The 21,053-nt window shown below is 47.1% G+C and overlaps 2 protein-coding genes across 5 annotated transcripts in view; both read right to left on the bottom strand.

Annotated features, from left to right (window-relative positions):
* Positions 1-11,584, bottom strand: part of LOC130361659 (diacylglycerol O-acyltransferase 2-like) — a 34,793-nt gene extending 23,209 nt beyond the window's left edge. The window contains exons 1-2 of one of the 4 annotated variants that reach the window (XM_056564914.1): positions 11,386-11,584; positions 943-1,053 (exon numbers count right to left, since the gene is read on the bottom strand). In XM_056564914.1, the coding sequence (XP_056420889.1) occupies positions 943-999 (57 nt within the window). In that variant the 5' untranslated portion in view covers positions 1,000-1,053; positions 11,386-11,584. Of the gene's footprint in view, positions 1-942; positions 1,054-2,229; positions 2,395-11,385 lie in introns of those variants that run through there. The other 3 variants (XM_056564915.1, XM_056564916.1, XM_056564913.1) reach the window with 3 other exon arrangements.
* The window catches only part of MOGAT1 (monoacylglycerol O-acyltransferase 1), a 114,087-nt gene that overhangs the window by 44,869 nt on the left and 48,165 nt on the right, over positions 1-21,053 (bottom strand). The gene's annotated exons all lie outside the window — the stretch shown is intronic.

The raw sequence follows: 21,053 nt of genomic DNA, 5'->3' as shown, positions 1-21,053 counted from the left end.
CCCAATGCCTCAGGTATCGCTCTTCCATTCTCCAATGTGGTCCTATTCCAGCTTTTAGGGTCTAACATACAACAATGCAGCTCAGCTATTCGCTGACCGCAGTGGTGTCCCGCCTTGGCTCAGCCAGTGATTGGCTGAGTGGCAATATTACACATTGGGTCTGGGCCCCGGTCTTCTTCTTGGTGCATGGGTTCAACCTATCACATTGGACACTGAGACAATTCTGGGAGGTAGGTCCAGGTTTTTCCCTGGAGTACCCCTTTAATGGGAACGTGTCATAAAAAAATGACCTATCGTTTAAATCAAGCTTTTAGGTTAAACATATTTTTTTAAAGAAATGTTGGTGATTTATTTATTTGTTTCTAATTTTTCCTTTTCAGTATCTATATTATAGAATTATCCTAAACTCTTGCAGTTTTCATTCTGACAAGGCCAAGGACTAAGCTGAGACTTCACAGATCACTTTTCTCCAACGTCCTACTTGGGCCATGTTCACACGGCTAAAAATTTACCTGCTTCATTCGGCGGCACTAGGACCAAAATCCACAGAGACATTGAACAGGTCAATGTTTCTGCAGATGCCGGAATCTGGATTTCAGCCATGTGCTCAGTGCAAGAAAATCCCACTGAAATCAATGGGACTCTGCAGCAGCTGAATTTCCGAGCAGAATATTCCTGCAGAATTCAACTCGGAACTTCTGCCATGTTTGTAGCCTAATAGCTAGTGCCTATGCTTATAGCCCTGTTCACACCAGGTTTAGGTTTTACTTTTAATATGTGTGGGGAAAAGTGCTTTTTTGGAAGGATGCAAAATCTGACATTACAAGGTAACGCGGGTCCATAAGACCCTCCTATGTAATATTTGAGTTTACCCACTGGAACCCATGTATAACATGACAGAACCCATATGTGAGTTGCATTCCTATTCCTCGTAGCGCTCACCTCCTGGTGGGAATCCATTTGATAGGCAGCTGTCGCTTTGGTCAAACATCTGAACATGGGATCCACATAAAAGGTCAGTGATAAGAATTCCAGTAAATGATGGACCTATAGCTAAAAGGGAAGCAAACAACATTATCACCAGTTCTTGTGCAGGTAGTCACTAATATATTATATATATATATATATATATATATATATATATATATATATATATATATATATATATACACACACACACACACACAAACACACGTGGTGAGGGTGTGATGAGGGCATGGAATTACCCTAGGGGCAGATGGCATTAACCCCTTGTGTTTGTGATGCCAGGGCATGGTTTAACCTCTTCACCACCCGAAGGTATACCGCTGGATCCTGGGCTAGGCACGGGGGGCAAATAATGACTCAGATGCCAAGTTACGGAACAACGGCAGCTTTACTGAGTCAGACAGGTGTAACAGTCTATACAGCTTGGATAGGCCCAAGGAGGTGACCAGTGACTTTAGAGACATCAGGGCTTTCTGGGACTTATAGTGGACTTGGACAATTTGATGCAGGGCCACGCTGACTTGATACAGAATACTTGACTGACTTCACCCAGGGCTTATATGGGGGAGACTCAGAAAGGGTCCCATAGGTCACCCTGTAGATCACATGGTCACTGGTACCTTCCCTGGTTACAATCACATGACAACCACACTTAAAAAGGTATAGAACAAATTATGTATATTACCATAGTTAACATAGGCACTGTTTAACTATCTAGGGCACATAGGTGAAGGGGGGGGGGGGGGGGGGGGCAGGGCTCACTGAATGGAGTCTGCCTGACAGGGCAGCAAGGGTACAGGGGAGCAACTCCTGTACTGGGCCACCACATACACACACACATATATATATATATATATATCATATACAGTAAGACTTCTTTTAGACAACCACCTGATGATAGAGTGAGAATGAGACATAGTATACATAAGAATAGAAAAACCATTACAGAATAAATCAGGGTGGAAAGATTTGATCATATTGTAAATTCTTATACTCCTCTAGAGCAGTGGTCTCCAAACTGTGGACCTCCAGATATTGCAAAACCACAACTCCCGGCATGACCAGACATCCGATGGCTGTCCAGGCATACCGGGAGTTGTAGTTTTGCAACATCTGGAGGTCCAGAGTTGAAAGATTGCTGTTCTAGAGACATATATAAATCCATGAATTTTTGCCCTGTAGTACACTTTTGCATAGGCCACAGCATTGGATCAGCTTGTCTCCTCTTACACTGACACCTACCTTCCCCCCAGTAGGGGAGGACACTAGACTGCAGTCCTCGGAGCGTGTCATTGGCAGGGGTCACCCACACATGGTCCTGAGCTTAGGATATTAGGGCAGATGGAGTGGTCTGGTACCCACACACACGCTCACACATACAGGATGCAAGACGGATCCTGATTTGCTGATCTCTGCCGCTTCTGATTGGGCAAAGTCTTTTTTTTTTCTTCGCCTGAAATACATCAGATGCTGTGATGTCTGCAGAATCTGGAAGAAAATTAACTCTCGCCTAGCCAAAGCATGTCAGAGGAAATAAAGGCTGGGCGGCTATTCTTCTAAAGACAGATGCCGAAATCTGATCAGCTGTGGTGAACACTGGGGGGCTATGTACATTTATACAGACTCTTGTACCTTGTCTGTTTGGGATTCACTTACAGTTTTCAATACAAATGTTTTTCACAGTACTGCATATTCTCTTTATCGCAACTGAACTAAAACAATAAAAAAAATAGTCAATTTATAACCCATTGATTGAAGACTGATCAACCTAATACTGTACACACCTAGGCTTGGTTCACATTGCCATTGTGCAGAGGTGTAATGTGTAGCTTCTGGGCCCCTAGAAAAATCTGCAACAGGGCCCAATGTACCATTTATAATACTGGTCTCTCATGGAGCAGATGTGCTTTGGGGCCCCTTTAGGCACCAGTCCCCCAGTGTGACTGCTAGCTCTGCACCCCTTATAGCTATGCCCCTACCATTGTGCTTGCTACCATTTCTTGTAGTCTGTAGGAAGAACAGGACTAGAGCAGAGAAAAAAAAAAATACTCGCCACCCAACGGACCCCATTCAAGTCAATGGGATCTGTCGGGACCCGGCGGTGTCAATTGAGCTCTGACCCATTTAGGGTCCATGGGGCGCAACCCCCCCTCCCCCAAAAAAAACAAAAGGACCCTAAATGGGTCAAAGCACAATAGCCGTGTGAGCTTAGCCTTAATTTAATTGTCATAGAAGTTTGGTCTATTGACAAATATAGAACAATTTATTGCAATCTCTTGGTGACTGCAGACACATAGACTCTGCGCTGGCTTTACCTATTACAGGTGTACGGTCAGTTGTAGTTTTGCCACAGCTGGGGGCTCACTGGTTTGGAAACACTCCAAAAGATAACAGACGAACCTTGACAATGTAAGGGCTCATCTGCTGGCAACATTCAGCTTCAGAATTCAACCTTCCATGCGATAATGCTGAACTGTTTACAATGCAGAATTTCCGCAGCTGAAAATTCTGCAGCAGAAATTCAAGATCCAGGACAAAGATCCATCAAAAGAAATGAACAGGTCCAGTCTTTCAGCAGAATTCTGCTGGACTGCCTTGTAGTCTTTGGAGACAGCACATTTCCGCCCAGTCCTGCCACAAGGATTTTGGTAACACAGAATCTCAGGCGACTCTTGATAAATCCAATGCAGTACTGCACTGGTGGGTGATTTTATTCTCTGGTCTTAAATTCCCCTACGTGTGAACACCTTAGAGGGAATACTTCCCCATCTTTGAACCTTAAAGCGCAACTGTCATGAAATCTGGGTGCAATAACCTGCACACAGCCTTTGTACTGTGTGCAGGTGGTGGGTATAGCAATGTTTTTAACTTATATTTGCAGGCTTTCATGACCCCAAAAAATGCTTTTGATCAAAGCCACTGATGGTCGGATAGGCATGGTGCAAGGTACGCAATGCCCGCCGCCACCATCCCCACCCCGTGTATGTCAGCGCTGGGAAAGCTGTGTGATTGACACAGAGGTCCCAGTGCATGCACCCTTCAGCCAATCTAACGTGCGCGCCGCTGCGTGTCATCCAGCAAGCTGCCTCCCGCCACCGTCTTCCTCCTCGGGGCGCCTGCGCAGTGCTAGCTGGATGACACGCAGTGGCGCGCACGTTAGATTAGATGAAGGGCGCACGCGCTGGGACCTGTGTGTCAATCACACAGTGGTCCCAGCGCTGACATACAGGGGGTGGGCATGGCGACAGCGGGGCATCGCGGACCTCGCGCCACGCCTATCCGATCATCAGTGGCTTTGATCAAAAGCATTTTTTGGGGTCACGAAAGCCTGCAAATATTAGGTAAAAACATTGCTATACCCACCACCTGCACACAGTACAAAGGCTGTGGACAGGTTATTGCACCCAGATTTCATGACAGTTGCGCTTTAATTTGTACAAACATTTTGGGCCACTCGTCCATGTTATACGTTTATCTACTGCTTCTCAGCACAATTTCAAAACTATCAAGGGAGTTTGTATACATATTCATTATTCTGTACAAGCCTACTCACTGTGGTGTCCCGGTACAGGACCTGGTCCTGTCTCTTTGTCTTAAGTCCCCTCAGCCAGAGCCCCTCCAAGTCAGTAGGGCTCTCTTGTAGGGCTAACCCCTAGTCACCTCATATAAATGGTATTTAATGTATAAATATATATAAATATTTAATATGTTATATAGGAATACCTCTGTATAGGACCTTAGAGGTCACGTGCCTTTAAGTAAATTGTATTATGTTTTAATGACCTTTGGGTCATGTGATACCCAGAGTTCACTGGGTCAGGACTGACAGGTTCTGCTGACCAATGAGCTTTGTCCCACCCCCTTAATATATAAGGGGCTGCAGCCACTAAATTCTTTCTCTTGTTCCTGCACTACAAAGCCAAGCACATCTCATATCATAAGCACCAATTCAAGCTAGGCCTGAAGCCTAATACCTAGCAGCCACAAAACCGTTATCCAAGCTCAATCTACTGAATCCTGTGTGACTACTACAAATCCAATTCTTCTAGAAATAGTAGCACAGTGGCTAGCACCAAAGCTCATTGATCCATTTGTGGAACAGTTGGCGGTAGGACCATTACATTGAGGAAACTTCACCCTGGCATCACGACAATTAAGGGTTAACACCAATATACCCTACACTATCCCTAATGGTGGGATTCTGACATACTGTTAACGGGAGCAGTGGACCCCATTCACTTTTACGGCTGAACTGAGTCACCCAGCTTTGACACAAACTCAACAGCCCCCACTTTTGAGTTTGCTTAAAATAGTGGAGCAACTCCGTTCAGCTATACAAATTAACGGGGTCCACTTCTCTTGTATGCTATGCTATGTTAACATGGCAGGTTATCCTCTACTTCTCCATGCAAAAAACATAGCACACGAGTAATTTGAAGCAGATTCCAAGCAGAATTTTTATGTGGAAATTCTACCTTGAATCCTTGTGGAATTAAAGTCCCATTGATGTCAAGGAAAGGTTCATATCCATTCTTGAAGCAGAAAATATTCCTTGTCAGGACCTTTCATTGACATCAATGGGGCTTTGAATCCAGCTTTAAATCTGCTTCAAATTACTTGTGTGCAATGGTTTTTGCAAAGAGAAGCAGAGGAAATTAAGTGAGGAAATTCTGCTGTGTGAACATAGCCGTATGCAGTCTCCTGCTAATTAAAAGCATCTGGGTTGATTGGGTGGAGTCCAGCAACCAAAAAACTGACACATACTGACATAACATTAGGAAAAAATAACATAGAATTGTTAGGTAAACCATATCAATACCCAATAGACAAGAGAGGGGTTGATCATGACCGCAGCATGTGAATAGTGTGATTTACCTTTAACAGCATCCCTGACAATTCCCAGCCCCTGCAATCATCAGCTTGTTTACATGGCATCTAGGGGACTTGTGAAGGTCCCAGGATTGCCATGGGTGTCAGTGTACCTGGCTGTGCAGGATGTCTGTCAGCATTAGGCCATGTTCACACGGCGGACTTTCCGAGTGGAATTCTGTGGGAACAATCTCCTCGGCAATTTCAATGGAATTCTGCTGCACTGTGCACAGGGTGAAATTTCCGCTACAAATGTTTCTGCCACAGAAATCCCTATTCCAGCGCCCGCAGAAAGAATAGACGTGTGAGGGTGGGCGTCCGGCCAATGAGGATTTTTGGAGCTGCACAATCCTAGTGATCAGCTGAACACTTGCTCGGTGATTGGCTGATCACTTGGTCTCAGAGTGTGTTTACATGTTCAGGTTTTTAACCCCTTAAGGACTGAGCCCTTTTTCACCTTAAGGACTCGGCCATTTTTTGCAAATCTGACCACTGTCACTTTAAACATTAATAACTCTGGAATGCTTTTAGTTATCAATCTGATTCCGAGACTGTTTTTTCGTGACATATTCTACTTTAACGTAGTGGTAAAATTTTTTGGTAACTTGCATCCTTTCTTGGTGAAAAATCCCAAAATTTGATGAAAAATTTGAAAATTTAGCATTTTTCTAACTTTGAAGCTCTCTGCTTGTAAGGAAAATGGATATTCAAAATATTTTTTTTTAATTCACATATACAATATGTCTACTTTATATTTGCATCATAAAATTGATGAGTTTTAACTTTTGGAAGACACCAGAGGGCTTCAAAGTTCCGCATCAATTTTCCAATTTTTCACAAAATTTTGAAACTCGCTTTTTTCCAGGGACCAGTTCAGGTTTGAAGTGGATTTGAAGGGTCTTCATATTAGAAATACCCCATAAATGACCCCATTATAAAAACTGCACCCCCGAAAGTATTCAAAATGACATTCAGTAAGCGTTTTAACCCTTTACGGGTTTCACAGGAATAGCAGCAAAGTGAAGGAGAAAATACACAATCTTTATTTTTTACACTCGCATGTTCTTGTAGACCCAATATTTGAATTTTTGCAAGGGGTAAAAAGGAGAAAATTTTTACTTGTATTTGAAACCCAATTTCTCTCGAGTAAGCACATACCTCATATGTCTATGTAAAGTGTTCGGCGGGCGCAGTAGAGGGCTCAGAAGGGAAGGAGCGTCAAATGGTTTTTGGGGGGCATGTCACCTTTAGGAAGCCCCTATGGTGCCAGAACTGCAAAAAAACCCACATGGCATACCATTTTGGAAACTAGACCCCTCGGGGAACGTAACAAGGGGTAATGTGAACCTTAATACCCCACAGGTGATTCACGACTTTTGCATATGTAAAAAAATATATATATTTTTTTACCTAAAATGCTTGGTTTCCCTAAAGTTTTACATTTTTAAAAAGGGTAATAGCAGAAAATACCCCCCAAAATTTGAAGCCCAATTTCTCCCGATTCAGAAAACACCCCATATGGGGGTGAAAAGTGCTCTGCTGGCGCACTACAGGTCTCAGAAGAGAAGGAGTCACATTTGGCTTTTTTGAAGGAAATTTTGCTCTGGAGGCATGCCGCATTTAGGAAGCCCTTATGGTGCCAGGACAGCAAAAAAAAAAACACATGGCATACCATTTTGGAAACTAGACCCCTCGGGGAACGTAACAAGGGGTAAAGTGAACCTTAATACCCTACAGGTGTTTCACGACTTTTGCATATGTAAAAAAAAATAAAAAAATTTACCTAAAATGCTTGGTTTCCCAAAAAATTTACATTTATACAAAGGGTTAAAGCAGAAAATACCCCCCAAAATTTGAAGCCCAATTTCTCCCGATTCAGAAAACACCCCATATGGGGGTGAAAAGGGCTCTGTTGGCGCACTACAGGTCTCAGAAGAGAAGGAGTCACATTTGGCTTTTTTGAAGGAAATTTTGCTCTGGAGGCATGCCGCATTTAGGAAGCCGCTATGGTGCCAGGACCGCAAAAAAAAACCACATGGCATATCATTTTGGAAACTAGAGCCCTCGGGGAATGTAACAAGGGGTTAAGTGAACCTTAATACCCCACAGGCGTTTCACGACTATTTCATATGTAAAAAAAATAAAAAAAAATTTACCTAAAATGCTTCTTTTCCCAAAAACTTTACATTTTTAAAAAGGGTAAAAGCAGAAAATACCCCCCAAAATTTGAAGCCCAATTTCTCGCGAGTACGGCGATACCCCATATGTGACCCTTAACTGTTGCCTTGAAATACGACAGGGCTCCAAAGTGAGAGCGCCATGCGCATTTGAGGCCTAAATTAGGGATTGCATAGGGGTGGACATAGGGGTATTCTACGCCAGTGATTCCCAAACAGGGTGCCTCCAGCTGTTGCAAAACTCCCAGCATGCCTGGACAGTCAACGGCTGTCCGACAATACTGGGAGTTGTTGTTTTGCAACATCTGGAGGCTCCGTTTTGGAAACCGTGGCGTAACAGACGTTTTTCATTTTTATTGGGCAGGGGAGGGGGGCTGTGTAGGGGTATGTGTATATGTAGTGTTTTTAACTTTTTATTTTATTTTGTGTTAGTGTAGTGTAGTGTTTTTAGGGTACAGTCACACGGGCGGGGGTTCACAGTAGTTTCTCGCTGGCAGTTTGAGCTGTTGCAGAAAATTTGCTGCAGCTCAAACTTGCAGCCCGATACTTACTGTAATCCTCCGCCCATGTGAGTGTACCCTGTACGTTCACATTGGGGGGGGACATCCAGCTGTTGCATAACTACAACTCCCAGCATGCGCTGACAGACTGTACATGCTGAGAGTTTTAGTTTTGCAACAGCTGTAGGCACACTGGTTATGTATCACGGAGTTTGTGACCTTACTCAGTGTTTCAAAACCAGTGTGCCTCCAGCTGTTGCAAAACTACAACTCCCAGCATGTACGGTGCATGGTGTAAGGTGACTGCTGGGAGTTGTAGTTTGCAACAGCTGGAGGCACACCGGTCGTGAAACACTGAGTTAGGTAAAAAAAAAAACTCTAAGTTTCACAACCAGTGTGCCTTCAGCTGTTGCAAAACTACAACTCTCAGCAGTCACCGACAGCCAACGGGCATGCTGGGAGTTGTAGTTATGCAACCAGCAGATGCACCACTACAACTCCCAGCATGCACTTTAGCTGTTTGTGCAAGCTGGGAGTTGTAGTTATACAACAGCTGAAGGTACACTTTTCCATAGAAAAAATGTGCCTCCAGCTGTTGCAAAACCATAAGTCCCAGCATGCCCATAAGGGAATGCTGGGAGTTGTGGTGGTCTGCCTCCTGCTGTTGCATAACTACAGCTCCCAGCATGCCCTTTTTGCATGCTGGGAGCTGTTGCTAAGCAACAGCAGGAGGCTGTAACTCACCTCCTGCTGCTGCTCCATCGCAGGCTGTCCCTCGCCGCCGCCGTCGCTCCTGGGGCCCCGATCCCAACATGGACGCCGGGGATCGGGGTCCCCAGCACCGGGGGTCGTCTTCCCGCACCCGCTCACGCCCTCCGGAAGAGGGGCGGAGCGGGTGCGGGAGTGACGCCCGCAGCAGGCGCCCTGATTGGTCGGCCGGTAATCCGGCCGACGAATCAGGGCCATCGTGAGGTGGCACCAGTGCCACCTCACCCCTGCAGGCTCTGGCTGTTCGGGGCCGTCAGAGACGGCCCCGAACAGCCAGTAATTCCGGGTCACCGGGTCACTGGAGACCCGATTGACCCGGAATCTGCCGCAGATCGCTGGACTGAATTGTCCAGCGATCTGCAGCGATCGCCGACATGGGGGGGCATAATGACCCCCCTGGGCGATATGCCGGGATGCCTGCTGAACGATTTCAGCAGGCATCCGGCTCCGGTCCCCAACCGGCTAGCGGTGGGGGCCGGAATTCCCACGGGCGTATGGATACGCCTTCGGTCCTTAAGGACTCGGGATGCAGGGCGTATCCATACGCCCTGCGTCCTTAAGAGGTTAAAGGAGATGTCTGACGCAGACTTTTTCTATGCCATCCTGCCCGGGCTGCAAAAAAAGACAAAACAAACTTTCACTTACCTCCCTACGTTCCCCAGGAGCTCCGCAACAGCTGATCGGTCGGCCGGGCTGTCTGCTTCCTACTTCCTTTAGCCCGGTACGTCACACGGCGCTTCAGCCTATCACCAGTTGCAGCGATGTCCCACCTTGGCCGGTGATAGGCTGAAGCACCGTGTGACGTACCGGGCTAAAGGAAGTAGGAAGCAAATAGCCCGGCCGACCAATCAGCTGTTGCGGAGCTCTGGGGGAACGTAGGGAGGTAAGTGATAGTTTGTTTTGTCTTTTTTTGCAGCCCGGGCAGGATGGAATAGAAAAAGTCTGCGTCGGACATCTCCTTTAATTGCAACTACTGAATACAAAGCCAAGAAGTGATTTTAATAGGGAAGTCTCAGCCTTTCATTTATATTTGACCTTCATTAATGAGCCATTCCTGGCTTTGCATTCAATAATTGCAATTAAAAACCTGAGTGTGAACACACCCTTACACAGCGCAATAATTTGGCCATGTGAAAGGCCCTTTCGTCGATAGGGTTAACTCTTTTAGGCCTTATTTACTGACAACTTATAATGTATTTTTATGTGAAGTTGTTTAATGGGATTTAATTATAGGTTAACTTTTAGGGTGTGTTCCCGAGTTTCATTTTTTTATGCAGTTTTTGAAGTCAATGCCAAGAATGGTTTTAAGAAACAAAGCAAAGAAGTCTCAATCTTTCCTTTATTTATGTCCTCCTTTATGATGCGTTAGGCCTCCTTTACATACATCAGTTGTCAGGCAGTGGAGGGAAACTGATGCTAGAACTGATCCCAATCATAGTTGGACGGCTTGCCAGACGCTGGATGCTTAAAAGGGTACTATGGCACAAGGCATCTTATCACCTATCATAGGGATAGGGGATAAGATGTTAGATTGCGGAGATCCCACCGCTGGGGACCCCCGCGATCGCCCGCGTGGCAACCCGGTCAGCCGTGCACAGAGCAAAAGCTGCTCCGTGACGGATGACTGGCGACTACAGCCGATGCTCCCCCTCCATTCAGGTCTATGGGAGGAGGCGTGGCAGCTACGTATTATCCGCCACGCCCCCTCCCATAGACATGAATGGAGGGGGCGTTGCATGACATCATGAACACAGGAGCTCCACGTTTCCGTGTTCCGGACGCCACTGCTGCCGGCCCGGAGATTGCGGGGGTCCCCAGCGGCGGGATCCCCGCAATCTAACATCTTATCCCCTATTCTTTTGATAGGGGATAAGATGTTTTGCATCGGAGTACCCCTTTAACAACTGATGACAACTGATGCTTGTTGTCATCAGTTGTGTCCAGATTTAGGCTGAGTACACCTATGGCGGACCCCGGACACAAGTGAACCCAGCCTTACTAGCTTTGGTTTCAAAACTGCATTAAAAAAAGCCTGAACTATGATGATAAATATTCTGCTCGTAAATTCTGGTGCAGCAGCCTACCATTGTTTTTCATGAGATACTGCTGCACAATGCACATGGCAAACTTTCCTCAGCGGAAAACTCTACCGTGGAAATCCAAATTCGACATAAAGAATGGACATGTTCATTCCTTCAGCTAAATCCTTTTGGAAATGCATTGCCGTCTATGGAGACGCCGCATGTGTGAGCAGTCCTTCCTAGCACCTGCTGAATTGTTGGCATCTGCCGCACACAGAGGGGGAGTTTTATCAAACCTGTGCAAAGAAAAAGTTGCTCAGTTGCCCCTAGCAACCAATCAGATTGCTTCTTTCTTTTTGCAGAGGCCTTGTTAAAAATGAAAGAAGTGATCTGATTGGTTGCTATGGGCAACTGGGCAACTTTTCCTTTGCACAGGTTTTGATAAATTCAGCCATGTGAATAGGTTCTTATGTTTATATGGCTGAAACTTAACCCTAAGTTCCACATCCAGTGTAGTTTTGCGTGACAAACCATCTTCCATTGACTTCAATGGGAAATTCCACACTATACTGAAAAATCTGTAAAAATTTGTAATGTGAACAAGCCCTTAACTGTCTTATCAATGATATCCATGTTTCTTTGTGCAAACTGATAGCAAGTCTGGTCAGTATGGTGACTGATGGGGGAGCCGAATGTACAGAAAGGTAGAGAATACACTCAATACACTAAGCAGGCGATATTAAAATTATCTTTATAAATTGCATATTTTAAGGCAAACTTTTATATATATCATAAACTCTTGCTCTTGAAATCTTATTTTTCTAATTAAACTATTCTACAGAATATCTATACACAAACATTGGGTATAGATAAAAAAAATGTGTCTGAATACTCAGTTATTTTTGTTGGTGTCTCCTAAAACTGATATAAAGTTGTCAACAGGGTATTCAAAGAACACTATAGAATCAGGAACACAAATGTGTATTCCTGACCCTATAGTGGTAAACTATTTAGCACCCCACATCCCCTTTAAATTTAGAAAAAAGGCACCTTAATTCTAGAGTTGCACAAGTCTGCCAGCGCTGGATGCGCCAAATTGGCTGACATGATCTAAATTGATGATCTCAGGCAATCACAGTGCTTTCCCATAGGAAAGAATTGGATTGGCTTAAAACTTCAATTCTGATGTCAGCCAAGGAGTCAACTTTTTATTGCTCTCCTTCCCTTTTCTCTGCTCTTATTCCCGTTTTCTTTACTCTCCTTGCCCTTTTCTCTGCTCCTCTTCCCCTTTTTTTGCTCTCCTTCCCTTTTTTCTGCTCTCATTCCCCTTTTCTTTGCTCTCCTTCTACTCCCCTTTGCTATCCTTCCTCTGCTCCTCTTCCAATTTTTTTTCTGCTCTCCATCCCATTTTGTTGTCTCTTCTTTGTCACGATGCCGGCTGGCAGGAGGTGGATCCTCTGTGCCAGAGAGGGATAGCGAGGACCGTGCTAGTGGACCGGTTCTAAGACACTACTGGTTTTCACCAGAGCCCGCCGCAAAGCGGGATGGTCTTGCTGCGGCGGTAGTGACCAGGTCGTATCCACTAGCAACGGCTCACCTCTCTGGCTGCTGAAGATAGGCGAGGTACAAGGGAGTAGGCAGAAGCAAAGTCGGACGTAGCAGAAGGTCGGGGGCAGGCGGCAAGGTTCGTAGTCAGGGGAGATAGCAGAAGTTCTGGTACACAGGCTTTAAACACACAAAACGCTTTCACTAGGCACAAGGGCAACAAGATCCGGCAAGGAAGTGCATGGGAGGAGGATAGATATAGTCAGGGACCAGGTGGAAGCCAATTAAGCTAATTGGGCCAGGCACCAATCATTGGTGCACTGGCCCTTTAAGTCTCAGGGAGCTGGCGCGCGCGCGCCCTAGAGAGCGGAGCCGCGCGCGCCAGCACATGACAGCAGGGGACGGGAACGGGTAAGTGACCTGGGATGCGATTCGCGAGCGGGCGCGTCCCGCTTTGCGAATCGCATCCCCAACGGCCATGACAGAGCAGCGCTCCCGGTCAGCGGGACTGACCGGGGAGCTGCAGGGAGAAAGACGCCGTGAGCGCTCCGGGGAGGAGCGGGGACCCGGAGCGCTAGGCGTAACAGTACCCCCCCCCTTAGGTCTCCCCTTCTCTTTATCCGGTAACTGCCTCCCCTGGGATGAGGACACCGGGAAAGGATGGAGGGATTCCTCAACGGCAGGCAGAACAGCAGGAGTAGGAATGGGGAGAGAGGGCAGAGGGCGAGACCTGGCACGGGGCAGTGTGACACCAGGACGAGGGCCATGCGGGGACACAGGGGCTTGCCTGATGGGACTGGGAGGGGGGGAGAGGCATTTCCTGTGGCAGGCAGAGTCCTTAATGACCTTAGGGGGACCGGATACAGGAGGAACCACAGGGTCACGGCAGGGAGTACTGGGAACCGGTTGAAGGCAGTCCTTGGAACAAGAGGGGCCCCAACTCTTGATCTCCCCAGTGGACCAATCCAGGGTTGGGGAATGGTGTTGAAGCCAGGGTAGTCCAAGGAGAACTTCAGAAGTGCAATTAGGAAGGACCAAAAATACAATTTCCTCGTGATGAGGTCCGATGCACATTAGGAGGGGCTCCGTGCGGAAACGCACGGTGCAATCCAACCTGGCTCCGTTGACCGCGGAAACGTGGAGTGGCTTGACAAGACGGGTCACCGGAATGCGGAATTTATTCACTAAGGACTCCCGAATAAAATTCCCAGAAGCTCCAGAGTCCAGGCAGGCCACGGCTGAGAGGGAAGAGCTGGCTGAAGTAGAAATCCGAACAGGCACCGTGAGACGTGGAGAAGCCGACTTAGCATCAAGAGATGCCACACCCACGAGAGCTGGGTGCGAGCGTGCGTTTCCCAGACGTGGAGGACGGATTGGGCAATCCACCAAAAAATGTTCAGTACTGGCACAGTACAGACAAAGATTCTCTTCCTTACGGCGATTCCTCTCTTCCAGGGTCAGGCGAGACCGATCCACTTGCATGGCCTCCTCGGCGGGAGGCCTAGGCGCAGATTGCAGTGGAGACTGTGGGAGAGGTGTCCAGAGATCTAAGTCTTTTTCCTGGCGGAGCTCTTGATGCCTCTCAGAAAAACGCATGTCAATGCGAGTGGCTAGATGAATGAGTTCATGCAGGTTAGCAGGAGTCTCTCGTGCGGCCAGAACATCTTTAATGTTGCTGGATAGGCCTTTTTTAAAGGTCGCGCAGAGAGCCTCATTATTCCAGGATAGTTCAGAGGCAAGAGTACGGAATTGTATGGCGTACTCGCCAACGGAGGAATTACCCTGGACCAGGTTCAGCAGGGCAGTCTCAGCAGAAGAGGCTCGGGCAGGTTCCTCAAAGACACTTCGAATTTCCGAGAAGAAGGAGTGTACAGAGGCAGTGACGGGGTCATTGCGGTCCCAGAGCGGTGTGGCCCATGACAGAGCTTTTCCAGACAGAAGGCTGACTACGAAAGCCACCTTAGACCTTTCAGTAGGAAACTGGTCCGACATCATCTCCATGTGCAGGGAACATTGCGAAAGAAAGCCACGGCAAAACTTAGAGTCCCCATTAAATTTGTCCGGCAAGGACAGGCGGAGGCTAGGAGTGGCCACTCGCTGCGGAAGGGGTGCAGGAGCTGGCGGAGGAGATGGTTGTTGCTGCTGTAGCTGTGACTGGAGTTGCTGTGTCATGGTGGTCAAGTACGACAGCTGGTGATCTTGTTGGGCGATCTGACGAGCTTGCTGGGCGACCAGCGTAGGGAGGTCAGCGACAACTGGCAGAGGAACTTCAGCGGGATCCATGGCCGGATCTACTGTCACGATGCCGGCTGGCAGGAGGTGGATCCTCTGTGCCAGAGAGGGATAGCGAGGACCGTGCTAGTGGACCGGTTCTAAGACACTACTGGTTTTCACCAGAGCCCGCCGCAAAGCGGGATGGTCTTGCTGCGGCGGTAGTGACCAGGTCGTATCCACTAGCAACGGCTCACCTCTCTGGCTGCTGAAGATAGGCGAGGTACAAGGGAGTAGGCAGAAGCAAAGTCGGACGTAGCAGAAGGTCGGGGGCAGGCGGCAAGGTTCGTAGTCAGGGGAGATAGCAGAAGTTCTGGTACACAGGCTTTAAACACACAAAACGCTTTCACTAGGCACAAGGGCAACAAGATCCGGCAAGGAAGTGCATGGGAGGAGGATAGATATAGTCAGGGACCAGGTGGAAGCCAATTAAGCTAATTGGGCCAGGCACCAATCATTGGTGCACTGGCCCTTTAAGTCTCAGGGAGCTGGCGCGCGCGCGCCCTAGAGAGCGGAGCCGCGCGCGCCAGCACATGACAGCAGGGGACGGGAACGGGTAAGTGACCTGGGATGCGATTCGCGAGCGGGCGCGTCCCGCTGTGCGAATCGCATCCCCAACGGCCATGACAGAGCAGCGCTCCCGGTCAGCGGGACTGACCGGGGAGCTGCAGGGAGAAAGACGCCGTGAGCGCTCCGGGGAGGAGCGGGGACCCGGAGCGCTAGGCGTAACATTCTTCCCATTGTATTTGCTCTCCTGCTGCTCTCCTTCCTCTTATCTGCTGCTCTAATATCCCTTTTCTTTGCTCTCCTTCTCTGCTTCTCTTCCCCTTTTTTCTGCTCTGTCCCATTTTGTTGTCTCTTCTTCCCATTTTATTTGCTCTCCTTCCTCTTATCTGCTGCTCTAATATATATCCCCTTTCTTTGGTCAACCTTCCCCTTTCCTCTGCTCTTCTCCCCTTTTCTCTGTTCTGCTTACCTTTTACTCTTTTGTGCTCTGCTCATGCTCGCTTTCCTGCAGCAGCAGCTAGTCTTCTTTCTTCCGTTTCTCTTTTTCCTCTTGGTACCGTGAGCGGGGAAATGCAGGGAGGGGTTACGTTGCGTCATGATGTAATCGGCATTGCGGAATGCAGATTGGTGGATTGTCAGGTCAGAAGGCGGATGGGAGGGGACTCACTCCAGCATCATGATGAAACAAACAGTAATATACCGCGGATGCGATCGGGCGGCGAGAAAGGAGCTAAACAATTAAAAATTATGACCGGGAAAGGCTGCGGACATATTTTTAATTACAGCAGCTTGCAGCTCTCTAATTACACGATTTAGGGGGCCGCGAGGCCTCCTAAATCGCCTAATTAGAATACACTGAAGTGACGCTGAAGGAATAATATAATCATGGATAACTAGAATGTTGTCCTTAAAACTCAGCACCTTGCAGTGGCATTGCTAGGGTTGGTGTCACCCCATACCTACCCCCTCCCCCCAAAGTAAGTTTTTAGCCTGTTGTAACTTCCAGTATAATAATTAAATATACCAATTGCCACAGAATGGGAAAGCGCTAAAGAAGTTTTTCCCCCATTTAAAACTGCAGCTCCCAGAATGACTTAAAGGTGGAAAACATTTTCTTTTAAATCAACTGGTGCCAGAAAGTTAAACAGATTTGTAAATTACTTCTATTTAAAAATCTTAATCCTTTCAGTGCTTATCAGCTGCTGTTATGATGCACAGGAAGTTATTTTCTTGAATTTTCTTTTCTTTGACTTTCCTTTCTGTCTGACCACAGTGCTCTCTGCTGACACCTCTATCCATGTCAGGAACTGTCCAGAGCAGGAGAGGTTTGCTATGGGGATTTGTTCCTACTATGGACAGCTCCTAAAATGGACAGAGGTGTCAGCAGAGAGCACTGTGGTCAGACAAAAATAGATTAAAAAAGAAAAGAACTTCCTCTGGAGCCTACAGCAGAAGGATTTTTAAATAGAAGTAATTTACAAATCTGTTTAACTTTCTGGCACTAGTTGATTAAAAAAAAAATGCTTTCCAGCAGAGTACCCCTTTAACCCCTTAAGGACCGGGGTTTTTTCCGTTTTTGCATTTTCGTTTTTTGCTCCTTGCCTTTAAAAAATCATAACTCTTTCAATTTTGCACCTAAAAATCCATATGATGGCTTATTTTTTGCGCCATCAATTCTACTTTGTAATGACGTCAGTCATTTTGCCCAAAAATCTACGGTGAAACGGAAAAAAAATAATTGTGCGACAAAATTGAAAAAAAAACGCCATTTTGTAACTTTTGGGGGCTTCCGTTTCTACGTAGTACATTTTTCGGTAAAAATTACACCTTATCTTTATTCTGTAGGTCCATACGATTAAAATGATCCCCTACTTATATAGGTTTGATTTTGTCGGACTTCTGGAAAAAATCATAACTACATGCAGGAAAATGAATACGTTTAAAAATTTCATTTTTTGCGCACACGCCATTGACCGAGCGGTTTAATTAATGATATATTTTTATAACTCGGACATTTCCGCACGCGGTGATACCATATATGTTTATTTTTATTTACACTGTGTTTTTTTTTTATTGGAAAAGGGGGGTGATTCAAACTTTTAATAGGGGAGGAGTTAAATGATCTTTATTCACTTTTTTTCACTTTTTTTTTTTTGCAGTGTTATAGCTCCCATAGGGACCTATAACACTGCACACACTGATCTTCATCATTGATCACTGGTTTCTCATAGGAAACCAGTGATCAACGATTCTGCCGCATGACTGCTCATGCCTGGATCTCAGGCACTGAGCAGTCATTCGGCGATTGGACAGCGAGGAGGCAGGTAGCCCTCCCGCTGTCCTGTAAGCTGTTCGGGATGCCGCGATTTTGCCACGGCTATCCCGAACAGCCCACTGAGTTAACCGGCAGCTTTCACTTTCGGTTTTAGGGTTAATAGCGCGCGGCGCCGCGATCGGCGCTGCGCGCTATTAGCGGCGGGTCCCTGCTTCACTATGACGTCGGGCCCGCCGTGATATGATGCGGGGTTACCGTGTAACCCCGCGTTTTATCAGGAGAGCAGGACCAAGGACGTACCAGTACGTCCTTGGTCCTTAAGGGGTTAAGCAGTGGTAAGGTTATGCTGGGAGTTGTAGTTTCACTCATCATTACTGTAGAACTTACAAGTGACTACAGCTCTGATAGGACATGGTGAGGAGAATACACAATGATATCAGTGACTACAGGTGACATCTTCTCTGTAGTGAGGAGAATACACAATGATATCAGTGACTACAGGTGACGTCTTCTCTATAGTCTTCCCTTATCTAAATCCGATGGAACATACCACCAGGACTTGTTTCAGCTAAATCTTCTCTCTGCAGAATGTGACGCCCAGATGGTATTGGCTCCTCACTATGTCAGCGGATTCTGATCCTCTACATGAAAACAATTATTATTATAAACTTGCCAGACACTGTATCCTCTAAATATAATACTACTAAACACTGCACTCTTTAAATATAAACCTTCCACACAACATACCCTCTAAATCTTAATATAAATTTGCCACATACTGTACCCTTTAAATATAATACCACACACTGTACCCACTGAATACAATACTACCAAACACTGTACCCACTGAATATAATACTATGACACACTGTACCATCTGAATATACTACAACACACTGTATATTCTGAAAATAATACTACCACACACTGTACATTCTGAATATAATACCATCAAACATTGCACTCACTGAATATAAACCTGTCACACACCATACACTGCGCTATTTGAATATAATACTAACACACTGTACCCTCTGAATATACTACCACACACTGTGCTCTCTGAATATAACATTGCCATACAGTGCACCCTCTGAATACAGTACCACAACATCATCCATTAGCTTAGCTGATGCTATTACCATGGGAGGGGGGGAACTGGTGGTGTTGCTGGTGGATGAGGGGGGTGCTACTGCTGGGGGGGGGGGTTGCTTGTCGATGATGAGGGTGCAGTAGCACCCCCATCATCCATCGGCAGCATCTTCCTCCTGGCAGTAGCACCCCCATCATCCACCAGCAGGATCTGCTGATGGGGGTGCTACTGCTGGGGGGGAGCATTAGGCAGGCAGCAGTTCCCTCACATTTGGTAGCAGTTTCCTCATGTTGGGTAGCAGTTTCCTCACATTAGGTAGCAGTTTCCCCACATTGGGTAGCAGTTTCCTCACATTAGATAGCAATTTTCCCACATTGGGTAGCAATGTAGTCTCCCCCTCTACCACCCACACCCCAACACAGACACATACACAGACCGACAAACACACACACATGTACACAGAGACACACACACATACAGGGGTGGACTGACCAGCTGGTCCGATCGGACAACGTCCGGGGGCCCGGCTAGGTTAAGGGTCTACCGCTACTGAGGATCTGGGACACTGTCCCAGATCCCGAGCAGACAGCGCTTCCTTCTCCGGTATGTGCGATACACGCACATACAGGAGAAGGCATCCCCTCTGTCTGAGCCACATCTGCAGCTTACACAGAGGAGACGTGACTTCGGCCCCCATGCAGCACGCAGTACAGGCGCCGATGACGTAACTCATTGGGAAGGAGAGACATCAGGTGAGCATCTTTTTTTTTTCATTTTTTTAACTCTGCCTATACCTATGGGCAAAGGGGGGGGGGGTAACTCTGCCTATACCTATGGGGAAGAGGGGGTTTAACTCTGCCTATACCTATGGGGAATGGGGGGGGGGTAAATCTGCCTATACCTATGTGGAAAGGGGAGGAAAGGGGGGAGGTAACTCTGCCTATAACTATGGGGAAGGGGGTGGTAACTCTGCTTATAACTATGGGGAAAGGGGGGGTAACTCTGCCTATACCTATGGGGAAGAGGGGGGGGGGTTACTCAGCCTATACCTATGGGGAAGGCAGGGGGGAACTCTGCCTATACTTATGGGGAAAGGGGGAGGGGGTAAATCTGCCTATACCTATGGGGAATGGGGGGGGGGTAACTCTGCCTATACCTATGGGGAAGAGGGGGGTAACTCTGCCTATACCTATGGGGAAGAGGGAGGGGGTTACTCAGTCTATACATATGAGGAAGAGGGGGTGGGGTAACTGCCTATACTTATGGGGAAAGGGGGAAGGGGTAACTGCATATACCTATGGGGAAAGGGGGAGGGTTTACTCTGCCTATACCTATGGGGAAAGGGGGGGTAACTGCCTATACCTATGGGGAAGAGGGGGGTAAGTCTGCCTATACCTATGGGGAACATGGGGGGTGGTAACTCTGCCTATACCTATGGGGAAAGGGGGGGGGGGGGTAACTCTTTCTATACCTATGGGGAAAAGGGGGTTTAACTCTGCCTATACCTATGGGGAATGGGGGGGGGGGGTTAACTCTGCCTATACCTACAGGGAAAGGGCGGTGGGACTCTGCTGCCTATACCTAAGGAGAAAGGGGGGTTAGCTCTGTTCCTATACCTATTGGGAAGGGGGGGTAAAGTCTGCTGCCTATACCTATGGGGAAGGGTGGGGGGCTAACTCTGCTGCCTATACCTTTTGGGGAAGGGGGGTTAACTCTGCTGCCTATACCTACAGGGAAGGGGGGGCTACCTAACTTTGCCTAACTACGGTACTTACCTACATACCAGGCTATCTAACTACCTACATACCCAGCTACCTAACTATATACATACCTGGCCTTCATACATGGCTGCCTAACTACTTAGCTAGCCCTCTACCTACATGGCTTGTCACCTACCTACATATCTGGCTTCCTGATCTACCTACCTAGTTACCTATTTACCTGGCTACCTACCTGCCCTTTTACTGTGCAGGACAGCAAGGAGGGCATTATTACAGTTTGTGGGCCTATCAATGGAAAGATTGTGTAGAGGAGGGGAGG

The sequence above is a fragment of the Hyla sarda genome, chromosome 3 (assembly GCF_029499605.1).
Source record: "Hyla sarda isolate aHylSar1 chromosome 3, aHylSar1.hap1, whole genome shotgun sequence".
In the NCBI taxonomy this organism is placed as follows: Eukaryota; Metazoa; Chordata; class Amphibia; order Anura; family Hylidae; genus Hyla; species Hyla sarda.
This window is presented reverse-complemented; position numbering and strand designations above follow the sequence as displayed.